General features: G+C 36.0%; 1 protein-coding gene across 1 annotated transcript in view; it reads right to left on the bottom strand.

Annotated features, from left to right (window-relative positions):
* LOC107568151 (dynamin-1-like) overlaps positions 1–13,178 on the bottom strand; it is an 87,845-nt gene that overhangs the window by 34,146 nt on the left and 40,521 nt on the right. The window contains exons 10-15 of the mRNA XM_016254014.1: positions 9,811–9,949; positions 4,636–4,722; positions 4,489–4,559; positions 3,492–3,543; positions 3,298–3,303; positions 2,223–2,234 (exon numbers count right to left, since the gene is read on the bottom strand). Coding sequence (XP_016109500.1) covers positions 2,223–2,234; positions 3,298–3,303; positions 3,492–3,543; positions 4,489–4,559; positions 4,636–4,722; positions 9,811–9,949 — 367 coding nt within the window. The remainder of the gene's footprint in view (positions 1–2,222; positions 2,235–3,297; positions 3,304–3,491; positions 3,544–4,488; positions 4,560–4,635; positions 4,723–9,810; positions 9,950–13,178) is intronic.

The raw sequence follows: 13,178 nt of genomic DNA, 5'->3' as shown, positions 1-13,178 counted from the left end.
GTGTGCGTGTGAGAGAGAGAGAGAGAGAGTGTGTGTGTGTGTGTGTGTGTGTGTGTGAAAGAGAGAGTGAGTGTGTGAGTGAGTGAGTGTGTGTATGTGTGTGTGTGAGCGTGAGCGTGTGTGTGCGTGTGAGAGAGAGAGAGAGAGAGAGTGTGTGTGTGTGTGTGTGTGTGAGTGTGTGTGTGTGTGTGTGTGAGAGAGAGAGAGGGTGTGTGTGTGTGTGTGTGTGTGTGAAAGAGAGAGTGAGTGTGTGAGTGAGTGAGTGAGTGAGTGAGTGAGTGTGTGTGTGTGCGAGCGTGAGTGTGTGTGTGTGTGTGTGTGTGTGCGTGCGTGAGTGTGAGTGTGTGTGTGTGTGTGTGTGAAAGAGAGAGTGAGTGTGTGAGTGAGTGAGTGAGTGAGTGAGTGAGTGTGTGTGTGTGCGAGCGTGAGTGTGTGTGTGTGTGTGTGTGTGTGTGTGCGTGCGTGCGACTGACATGCATGTAAATGTACTTCTGGATTACTGTACTGTACTGACTCGCTTCTGCCTCAAGTGGACAGATAAATAAATACATCACTAGAAACCACAGAAATTTAGCAAACAAATCAGGCTCTTCTCCTTGAAGTGAGCACTTAAAAAGTTATAATACAAATTGTGATATAATATGAATTATAATCTGTATTTTATTTTCTCTTCTGTTAATTACAATGAACTGTTGTTGAGTAAAACAGGTTCAATGACAATGAAAAAGAAAAATCTAGTTTTAAACGCATAGAGCAAGTTCTTTGTATTCATGTTAGTTTTCTGCTGTTTTTACTTTCATGCCATTTTCAATTTTAAATAGCCTTAAAATATTTTTTTCTTTGTACAAAATATAATTTTGTATATAAATATAATTCTTTTGATTTTGGGGTGAAATATGGCCAGACGTGTTCTTGACAGGTTTATCTCATCTTAAAGCGATAGTTCACCCAAAAATGAAAATTAGCCCATGATTTACTCACCCTCAAGGCATCCTAGGTGTGTTTGACTTTCTTCTTTCAGACGAATACAACCGGAGTTATATTTAATAATATCCTGGCTCTTCCAAGCTTTATAATGGCAGTGAATGGGTGTTATTTTCCAAAAGAAGTCCAATAAAGAGCATCCATCCATCATAAAAAGTGTCTCACACGGCTCCGGGAGTGAATAAAGGCCTCCTGAAGCGAATCGATGCGTTTGTGTAAGAAACATATCCATATTTAAAACATTATAAACCGTAATCTCTATCTTCCGCTGACTGTCGTATGCACGTTCATTTTGGCAGATGACGTAGGCGTAGCGTAAGCTCCGGTGAGAATATGCTCGTCTCGTGAGAACCGACGTTTGTTTACAGGAGCAAAAGAAGCAAAGTTTCTTTACTTTAGCAAAGGAAAACCAGTCTCCTCTCGGCTTATATCCAAATCCTCCCACATTTTTCTTTCGTGACCAGTGTTTTGTTTTGCTCTCTCCGCTGCGCTTCCGCATTCGTCACTTCTCTCCAGATCTTACGCTATGCCTACGTCATCCGCCGGAATGAACGCGCGTACGACAGTCAGCGGAAGCTAGAGATTGCTGTTTATAACATTTTAAATATGAATATTTTCTTACAAAAACACATCGATTCGCTTCAGGAGGCCTTTATTCACTCCGTGAGCCGCGTGAGACACTTTTTATGAGGGATGGATGCACTTTATTGGACTTCTTTTGGACTACTGAAAAATAACACCCATTCACTGCCATTATAAAGCTTGGAAGAGCCAGGATATTTTTTAATATAACTCTGATTGTATTCGTCTGAAAGAAGAAGGTCATAAACACCTAGGATGCCTTGAGGGTGAGTAAATCATGGGGTACTTTTCATTTTTGGGTGAACTATCCCTTTAACACTGAAAGAGCAGAAAAGCTGCATGAAATACTGCAGTGAATGAGTGTTTGGACTTAAATACAGAACACGCTTGTGGCATGAAGATAAAAAGCAAACCCTCTGTAGTGCACACTATACAGTCACTATGCCTGACTGACGTCTTCAGTGATGCTACGGCTTCAGGGTTTCATGAGTTTGCTTGTGCAGTGAAAGTGTCTTATGCAACCGCTGCATACAGACACAGATGTAGACTAGACATGCATCACGGTTTCACATGTCTGATCTGAGTGCAGTCTTCATGAGGAGAGCTTAATTACTGTGATCAACACGTATGCCTTAGGAAACACACAGACTACTTACCATGATTTCATCCTGATGCACCGGAGTAAACCAAGAGAAACACAGAACAGGAAAAGAGAACATATCAGTATTGAAAACAGAAAAAACAGGCAGCTAAAACAAATGATGGGGTTCACTATGAACAGGGTTGCAAAGTCTGCAGATTTTCCGTGGAATTGGGTTCCTTTTAAAATGTAGCCACGGATTGTTTTTTTTCCAACAAGTTAAAGTTTGAAATATTACACAAATTGTATTTGACTGAAATGCTTGTATTGTAATATATTTGACCCATTTTATATTCTGCCAATGCTAAAACTGTGCTAAATTATGAATTTAGTGAGGGACTGGCGCAGGTAAACAGACCGTGTCCTCTCCTGTCAGACACAAATCATGAGTTTAGAAGTATTTCGCTTTTAATAAAAAAAATGCACCGATAGACAAAAACCCACGTCATGTCAGAGAGTTCCATTAAAAGTTCACAGTATATATTTTGGTTGCATTTGTGAATTAATAAAATGTAACTGTGTAAAACAGGCACGTAATATTGTAATATCGATACGCACTGAATCATAATTGTATCGCGGCATGTTTTGTGATATCAGCAAATATCTTATCAATATCTAAGAGAACTGATGTCATATTGTGTTGTGATGAAACGTCCGGTTTACACCCCGTATTTGCATTTAATACTCTATTTTTGCACTATTCTGCATTGATCTCCTCCACCTAACAAGCATCTGCTGGGGCTCATGTCTTCAAAAACATCAAAAAGCACTTCTATAGATCAATACACTGATTATGTGAGTCTCCCTCTGTAGAAGTGAAGGTCTGCATCTGCCTCGTGCTACGGTCGTATAATGTGTGTGTGAACAGAACAGGACTTTACACACATGAACACACATCACGCTGTCACTCGCTGCCCTTAACAACTGATTTAAGTGAAGCAGAACATCTCTCCGTCTTCTCAGCTTTCAGTTAAAGTTATATTGAAATGCTGATGATCTAGACTGAACCCGGAACGCTCCTGAGACGCCTGATCTAAGATCAGTTCTGAGCTAACGCTTGTATGTGAACTGAGAGAAGCATGAGAACAAACCTGGCCCTGGATCAGTTGATAAGGGCATGAAGATAAAGAATAAGAAACACAGATGAGGAACAGAGAAAGGCAGACGCTGGACACACATCAGATGAGCACGTTTAACATTCAACACATGACGTGATTCAGCATGCACAGAGAAATTAATATCGTCTTGAAATTATGAATATAAACTGTAATTCAACCCCCTTCACCTGGTTACCAGCCGCTTTCTTCTTGTTCATCTGACTGCTTCTCTGTTGAGCACTATACAGGACAGAGTTGAACTTCAATCAGCTTAAAATCTGTTATATACAGTACATACAAAAGAGTACTTAAAATGCATGAATGTCATTGGGTATATATTAATATTAATTATAAATAATAATTGTATTTTTATATTATATTTATTACTATTTCTAATTAATATCATTTAATGTTAGTAATAATACTAATAATACTTATTATTATTTTTAAAATTATTATTTATTTATTTAATATTAATAGCATTATTTATAATGAATATTACCAGTTTAATGTTAGTAATAATACTATTTATAATATAAACATAATAACAATTATTTAATATTAAATATTTATTATTTATAAATAATATTAATATCATTTAATGTTAGTAATAATAATTATATAATTATTATTATTTTTAAATATATTTTTATATTTATAATTAATATTAACAGTTTAATGTTAGTGATAATACTAATGATAATAATAATAATACTTATTAATTAATTACATTATATATTATTTATAATGAATATAATTTAATGTTAGTAATATTAGTAATAAGTAATAAGTATTTTATATTACTATTTATTTATGATTATTTATAATTAATATTAACAGTAACATTTTTAGCTATCATTATTATTATTATTACTCTTGTTATTATAATAATAATTGTGGCACTGTGTTTGGTCACTTGATGTCCAGTGAACCATTAATCGCTTGGCTAGTAATAATGTTATAATTTCTAATATTTTTATTGCATACATATTATATTATCATCGTTTTTAATACTATTTAAATTTTTGATTTTATATTATTATTTATTTATTATTCATTTTAATTAATTATATAGTTTAATATTTGATTTTTATGCTCGTTTTGATCCCTTTGTATGATTAGGGTTAATAATTGTGGCACTATATTGAGTCATTTGGGGTTAAAGGTCGAGGAAACGTTACTCACTTGGCAAATCCGATGAAGTCTTCATGGTTGGTGTTCATATACGCCAGCTCGATGTCGATCAGCAGCAGCACCTGACGACCACAAAGAGGAAATGATGAAATGAAGAGCTGTTTAAAAGAGGTTTATATTAGACGTGACGCGGCTCACCTGTTGTTTAGTGCGGCTCTCGCGGTCGCGGATGTGCTGCGTGACGATCCGCTCCATCTCCTCTCTCAGCATGGGATACTGCGCCAGCTGTGACACAATCACACGCGCTTGTGATGCCAAACACCATACACTCACCCGTATCCCCAACACACACCAGAGTTTGCAACAGGATGCTACTACAGTAGGCATAAACAACCAAGGAACCGTTTTTGAAAGAAAACCTGTTGCAAAGTCTACAGCATCAACACACTATTAAACATAATCTTACATTATTTATGCATGTGAACAGAAAACGAGCTGACACTAAGAAACTGGTTTGCATGCATACATGCATGACTCTAAATTTCAGTGCATCACTGTAGTTAAAATACTTAATATTGGTGACCCTCTTAGCTTTGCAGTGTCCCATAATTGAGCCAAATCCAGGAGTTGTGCACATGAATCGTACTCAAGGGTATTAGTAATGAGTCAACTGTTGATGTTGAATACTGTAATATTTGCAACATGCGCTAGGATTCGGAATTTCAGCAAAGGATCATTTGTAACTACACGTTTTTAAAATGCAAACACGTAAATCTTGCATTATAACAAACATGCATGAAACGAAAACTCACACCGGAGTAATAATAATTGAACAGAACGATTTTAAAATAAATAAGTAGAGAAAAAAACTACCCCAAAAACTCAACCCAAAAGGGCTTAAAGGTACAGGCAGAAAATAAAGACATAAAAACATATCACCAGTTTGAAGAACAGAGATCAAATATGCTGTACCTAATTCTTTTTTTTTCTTTTTAGTCTGTTGGGACTTCCTTTTACTTCTAATCTAAATGTCTGTATGACCAGCTGATGCATTGGAACTTGTAGTCAGTGTGGAATCTCACACACACACACACACACACACACACACACACACACACACACCACTACACCAGCAGAGTATTTGGGCTTGCTGTGCCTCAGACTCAGGGATGCACTGATGGCGTCTCGCAGTCAAACATCACATGAGCAGGGAGCAGTAGAAATGAGTGTTTCTAGAGGAGCTACAGGCGAAACGAAGGAGATGAAGGTTACTGAGAATAGAGGCGGATTCACACAGCCTCAGCACATGCTGCATCCGTTTATATCATACAATACAACCGAATCAACTCGGATGACATTACTGACAGTCCACACTTCATGTACTCGCCTTTGTGTCGTCCCAAACACGTACGATGCTCATTTTTTCCTAACACAAAAGGAGAATTCTTGAAAAGTCATCATGCGGCTCTTTTTGAGTTCTGTCAAGCTCCAAAAACGACATAAAATTGACTGGATTATTGTGTTTTCCTCATTCGTGAATCGAGTTGTAATGATGCATGAGTGCAACGTTTGAGTAAGCTTCAATCTGAAGCAAATCATTTGTTCCTCACGCAAAGCGTCATACGATTGTCATCTTACATATATGGTGCTTTTATGAGCTCTATTTTGGAGCTTGAAAATCTCCTTTTGTGCTTTAAGGAAAAAACAACAATACAAGAGTTTGGAAGGTGAAGGGGAGTACATTTTTCTGGATGAGCTTTTTCTTTAACTTCTGTTTTTTAGACCGGCAGAATAAGATGTTGGAGGGATGATGAAATGATGAAAGAGGAGAGAAAGAGAGACACAGAGATGTTCTGGTGTGACGGTTAGTCTGCTGGTGTAAGAAGATCTTCCAGCCTGAAGCATCAGTTATTCCATGAGAGTCAAACAGAAGAGACGAGCCACAATGACGTTATTCTCACGCCAGAACGAACACACACACACTGACAGAACCAACAATAACTGAGAGAACGCCACACGAGGGAGCATGCGTCATTAAAACAAAACTAAAACCGGGGACTTTGGATAAAATCTCTACGGTTCTGTAAAGAAGGACACAAGTACTTAGTAGTGCTGGGCGGTATGACCAAACATTTATATCACGGTGTTTTTCAAAATTATACCGATTTCACGGTACATGACGGTATTTTGTTTTCATGCATGAGCGGGTGTTAACCATGTTTTCTACTGATTGAGACGAGAGGAAATACTGCAGTATATTGACTCAGAATGCCCTATTTTATTGTCATGATTGTCAAAAAATACCACACTAAATAGTGACTAAACACGACCCCTTTTAATACATTAACCAGGAGTCACTCTCATTTATAATCACAGCATCGTCTGATAAAATCAGCATGCATCTACACTAAAGAGCGGCTATGCGGTGGTTTTGGCTAGATTACTCTTTTGTCTCATGCAGCGCACTGCCTGCGTCTGAGTAACAAACTAAAAACAACAACAAACAAAAAAGTGCATGTGATATTAACAGACGAACTACGCTCATATTTATAATTCCAAACGATTAGTAAGCGACAGGTGCTAGGAAACGCTGTTTTGTACTCATTTTGTCACGAATTCGGTCCATGGACTTCCGTTTATTCACCACCAGAGGTCCCCCTTTCCATTACATTGACTCTCGCACAACTGTTACACATTTATCGAGGAGTCGGCTGCAGTGCTTCTCTGCCGCTCACTGCACAGAACAGATGCCGAGAGAGGCGACACTTCTCCAGGAAAGTCAGACCTCGCGCTCGCGGGACAGCACTGGAGAAATCCTCCAACTGAACCATAGCTAAGCTTTCTCCAGAAAAGTCTCTAGGTTTATCAGTATGAATATTCTCTGGAAGAAAGCCGCTGAAAGGGTCTGAAAGTTGCTGAATCTAGTGCTGAAGTCACGCTTGCGTGTGTGTGAGACGCGGGAGCTGATGTCAGGGGGGCGCTGGATATTTGTGGAGGTCAGTGTGGATATTGTGGATGAGTTCTTCTGTGTCATCACGTTCTATTAGTTCTACAGCTTCAGTTTCTGAACTTTCACGCTTAGTAACACATACAGCTGTTCCCTCACCACAGTGCAACAGTGAAAAGAGACCCCTTTCAAACAGTGGCGCGTTCCCAACGTTGTTTAAGTGACATACGTATTGCGGTATTTTAAAAATTCATATCATAACAAAAATAAACAGCGGTATTCAGTATGAACCGGTATACCGCCCAGCACTAGTACTTAGTAAATTAAATGAACACAGACAAAATAAAGCAGGATGAAAACTGAGTGGTAAGGATAGACCGATAGTTGCTGGACTGATGGATCTATTCTACATTTACATGAGCAAAATCTGAGAAGAAAATATGGCTCGATCCCTAAACAGACGATACTGTAGATCCCTAGTGTAATGATATCTGATCTTCAGAGAGCACACTCTCTCAAATCAAAAAAAGAGAGCCATCTTTATGCAATAACAACAAAACAATTCAGGTTAAATATGACCTGGACATGTTTTGATATGCACTCTATTCTTGTTACAGACACTGCTAGACAGCGTCCTGAAGCTGATTTAAACAGACTGTGTTTGCAACGTGACCGGATTAGCACTTGTACTGCATGTGAAGTGTGCACAGCAGTGTTGTGTTTGTTAACTAAAATTAAAACTATTAAAAATTGTTTTTGTTAGGCTAAATGAAATAAAGCTGGAATTAAATCAAATTAAATTAGGACAATTATAAATATTGCCTTGGCAACAGACTTAAAATAAGTTTAAGCTGAGGTACTAAAATTACTAAAAATAAATTAAAGCTACTGTAAATAGAAGAAATATAAAAAAAAATACAGAAGCACATAACAAAATGACTAGAACTGAAAATGAAGTTAAATAGAAGAAATTTTTTTTTTTTTTTAAAGGACATAAAATGACTAAATACAAATAAATTAAAACTAAATAGAAGAAATACTAAAAAAATAAAAAGCACATAAAAAATTACTGGAACTGAAATAAAAAAATTAAAGCTAAATAGAAGAAATATATTTTAAAAAAATACAAAAAAATACAAAAGCACATAACATAATTACTAAAACTGAAACTGAAATACAAATACATTACAGCTAAATAGAAGAAATAGTTTTAAAAAACAAAAGCACAAAGAATTACTGAAACTGAAATAAAAATAAATGAAAACTAAATAAAATAAATATTTAAAAAAATAAAAAGCACATAAAAAATTACTGAAACTGAAATAAAAATAAAGCTAAATAGAATCATTTTTTTAATTACAAAAGCACATAAAAAATTACTGGAACTGAAAAAACTAATAAATTAAAGCTAAATAGAAGAAATATATAAAAACATACAAAAGCACATAACATTTACTAAAACTGAAAAAGTTAAATAGAAGAAATATGTATTTTTTTAAACGACAAAAGGACATAAAATGACAAAATCTGAAAATAAAAAATAAAAATAAATTAAAACTAAATAGAAGAAATATAAAAAAAGCACACAAAAAAATTACTGAAACTGAAAAAAAAATTAAAGCTAAATAGAATAAATATTTAAAAAATACAAAAACACATAACATAATTACTAAAACTGAAAATGAAATACAAATAGTTTTAAAAAACAAAATCACAAAGAATTACTGAAACAAAAATAAATTAAAGCTAAAAAATTGTTTTAATTACAAAAGCACATAACAAAATTACTGAAACTTCAACTGGAATTAAAAAGAAAACAAAATATAAAATAAAAGCTAATTCAAAATATTAATAAATACTATAGTAGTATATATAAATAATACTGAAACCAACACATGGACAGCTTCTAAAACGTAAAAGTGTACAATAATTATAACGCAAGGGACAAATATTTATGACTCCTCGACAAATCTGAACAACAGCTGACAAGCACAGCATTACATCCGTCTTCAGCTGATCCTCAATCAAACGTCTAAACGTCACAGTGCCAAAGCAATCCCACAATGCAATGCACCAGACAAGCAGAAGGAGGAGAACAGATAAACGCAGAATGTAAAGATGATTATGATCATGAAGCAGCACTGAAGCTCAAATCATAACGACGGCAGCAGCATTTCACACAAAAACGATAATTCTGTCATCATTTACACACCTTTAATGTTTCGGGTTTAATGATGGCAAAATCATCTTTTTGTGTGTGTGAATTATTCCTTTAAACTGTAAAAGCCCTGTTTTTATATTATTATCACCTACTTCAGGGTAAAACACCACCGACATTCACAACCACAGATCATGTCAAGTCCAGCCATCGGTCTATCCGTACGTTTAAGATAGACGCGGACGAACAGAGCTTCTTTCCGCTTTACCTTCTCACTACATTTGCGAATGGTGGAGACCAGTTCGCTCACAACCATATCTATACATTTCAGGCACGGCCCGTTTAGCTTTTGGATCTGCTTTTTCACTATGGCCTCAAAGGCCAGGTCGGGGGTGAACAGGCCTGTCCTGTAGAGGAAGTCATGGAGGAAGAGGAAGAAGAACGACAGACAGACAGACAGACAGACAGACAGCACAGAGGAGGATCGGGGCAAGTCAGACGTTTGGTTTCTCCTCAAGCCATTCAACAGCCCCGAGACAGAAGCTTCCAGAACGCAGCTGTGCGAACCAAAGACAGTCCAAGAGCTTGATCTAATTACACTCGCAGGAGAGCGGACTGCCTTTAGCTGCATCTCAGCCTTCCTCAAAACCTCTGCCTCTAAAACACGGAGGGTTTGGGACGCTGAGGTCTGCTGGACGAGCCCATCCTTCATCAGAACAGAAGCACTGTGTTGGGTTTTGGATGCTATGCTGTAAGAAACGATCGCAACTACGACGGTAAAAATGCTACCCTGTTAATTGGTTTACAGTGATGGTGCGTTCGGGTCATGTTGGAAAGATTTCGAAACTCAGGATTTTCTTTAAGGCCAGTGAGAAAATATGCAATGGATGCACATTCTGTATTAATAGTAATGCCATCTCATAATTTACAATGAAACCCCGTAAATGGACATTCCCACGCGTCTTGGTTTCTCTTACTAGTTATGTACACTAAAAAAAAAATGGTGTAAAAACAAACTGTACGTTTCACGAAGAAATGGCAAAAAAGATAAATAACACATTGAATTAAATGTGAAATTCAGAAGTAAAAAAAATTGTTTTTTCTTGTGAAATGTACTCCAATCATTTTTGTTTTATTTGCAACTTTGAAAAATATTTTTTTACTGCCTTATTTGTTAAATTACGGTTTATTGCATTATTTTACTGTCATGCATTGTAAAAAAAACTAAAACAAATATATATATTAAAAACATCATAAAAGTACATAACAAAACTACTAAAACTGAAATAAAAATAAATGAAAACTAAATAGAATACAAAAAAACAAAAGTGCAATAAAATTACTGAAATTGAAATAAAAATAAATTAAAATTAAATAGAAGAAATACAAAAAAACAAAAGCACAACAAAATTACTGAAATTTAAATAAAAATAAATTTAACAGAATACTAAACAGAATAATAACTAAACAGAATACATTTTTTGAATGTGTAAATAAAACAAAGGTTTTTGGAGTGTGTTTTACAAGAAAATACTACTTCAGTCTTTCTACATCAACATTTTACATTTAATTCAATGTGTTACTTGCTGTTTCTTTGTATGTTTATCAACTTTACTAGCAATCTCAGAGTGACAATTGCTTCAAAGTAAAATAATGATATTTTTATTTGTGTGTCTGATATTATTAATATCTACCATGTGTGGCTTTCTCTTTTTACCACATGTGTTTTAAGGTGGGTGTCAGTACATTATAAAGATATAAAACAGATTAACATTATTACAGTAAATGAAATATGTGACCCTAGACCACAAAACCAGTCACAAGGCTCAAAGCTGAATAAATAAGCTTTCCATTGATGTGTGGTTTGTTAGGATCGGACAATATTTGGAAATCTGGAATCTGAGGGTGCAAAAAAATCTAAATATTGAGAAAATCATCTTTAAAGTTGTTCAAATGAAGTTCTTAGCAATGCATATTACTAATCAAACATTAAGTTTTGATATATTTACGGTAGGAGATTTACTAAATATCTTCATGGAACATGATCTTAGAGTGACAATTGCTTCAAAGTAAAATAATGATATTTTTATTTGTGTGTCTGATATTATTAATATCTACCATGTGTGGCTTTCTCTTTTTACCACACGTGTTTTAAGGTGGGTGTCAGTACATTATAAAGATATAAAACAGATTAACATTATTACAGTAAATGAAATATGTGACCCTAGACCACAAAACCAGTCACAAGGCTCAAAGCTGAATAAATAAGCTTTCCATTGATGTATGGTTTGTTAGGATCGGACAATATTTGGAAATCTGGAATCTGAGGGTGCAAAAAAATCTAAATATTGAGAAAATCATCTTTAAAGTTGTTCAAATGAAGTTCTTAGCAATGCATATTACTAATCAAACATTAAGTTTTGATATATTTACGGTAGGAGATTTACTAAATATCTTCATGGAACATGATCTTAATATCCTAATGATTTTTGGCATAAAAGAGAAATGTATAATTGTGACCCATACAATGTATTGTTGGCTATTGCTACAAATATCCCCCAGCGACTTAACACTGCTTTTGTGCTGCAGGCTCACAAATCTTTATTTTACGGTAAAGTTCTAGCAACCTAAACTGCCGTTTCTAACTGTAAAATTCACCGATTTGTTTTTTTGTCACCTGCTTGGAGCAAAATCATCTAAATGAAATGGCAATCAAATTATGAACTACGCTCATCAAGCAGTGAAACCTCAGCATCCGCGGCCCTCCGTAATGCAGCCATTCCTCCCAGAGTCCCTCTGTCCAAAGCTGCAGGCACACGAACACACACAACGCTCAACACCCACAAACCCCTGCGGCCCCGTGAGCGGGCGAGAGGCTGGCGGGGGTCAGAGGTGGCTCACAGCACTAGTTTGGGTCGATGGGAGACACATAAAGCCTCCAGCAGGCCTTTACCTTCTTGGTACACTGTCTAACGGTACTGACAAGCTCAGAAATGACCATGTCCACACATTTCTGGCACGGCTCTTTAATCTTCCCAATCTGCCTTTTCACAATGGTCTCAAAGGCCATGTCCGGCGTGAAGAGCCCAGTTCTGGCCGCCGGAGAGAACGACAGGAAAGAACGACAAGCGGAGGAGAGAAAGAAAAGCAGAAATTGGGCGGAAAGAAGAGTGTTAATCCAAAAGAAAGCCTGTAAGTAATGAATGAAGAACTGAAATAATGGCTCCAAATGTCCTGCTGAAGCTGTTTGTCTGCTTATAGTTTAAATATGTATAACATACTTAAATGTATCAAATTGAGTTACGTTTCATAATTTAATTATCACTGAAGCTCAACATATCATCAATAAAGCTAAAACACTGAGAACAGCTCCAGTAGAAAGGAGAAATCGGGTGGAAAGAAAGACAGAAAGGGTCTTATCGTATTAGTTTAGCATGTTAACTAATCAAATGATTGAAATATGTTTAACATTTAAACATATCAAAGCAAGTTCAGTTTCATTGTATGACTATCACAATGTTTGAAATCTCAAAACAATTAAAGCTAAAGCAAGAACGCTGGCGATAAACAGATATAACAATTGAAATTGTGTGTGTGTGTGTGTGTGTGTGTGTGTGTGAGTGTGTGTGTGTGTGA

The sequence above is a fragment of the Sinocyclocheilus grahami genome, unplaced genomic scaffold, assembly GCF_001515645.1.
Source record: "Sinocyclocheilus grahami isolate Dianchi unplaced genomic scaffold, SAMN03320097.WGS_v1.1 scaffold1222.1, whole genome shotgun sequence".
Lineage (NCBI taxonomy): Eukaryota > Metazoa > Chordata > Actinopteri > Cypriniformes > Cyprinidae > Sinocyclocheilus > Sinocyclocheilus grahami.
The sequence above is the reverse complement of the archived record's forward strand: the minus strand, read 5'-3'. Positions and strand labels throughout refer to the sequence as shown.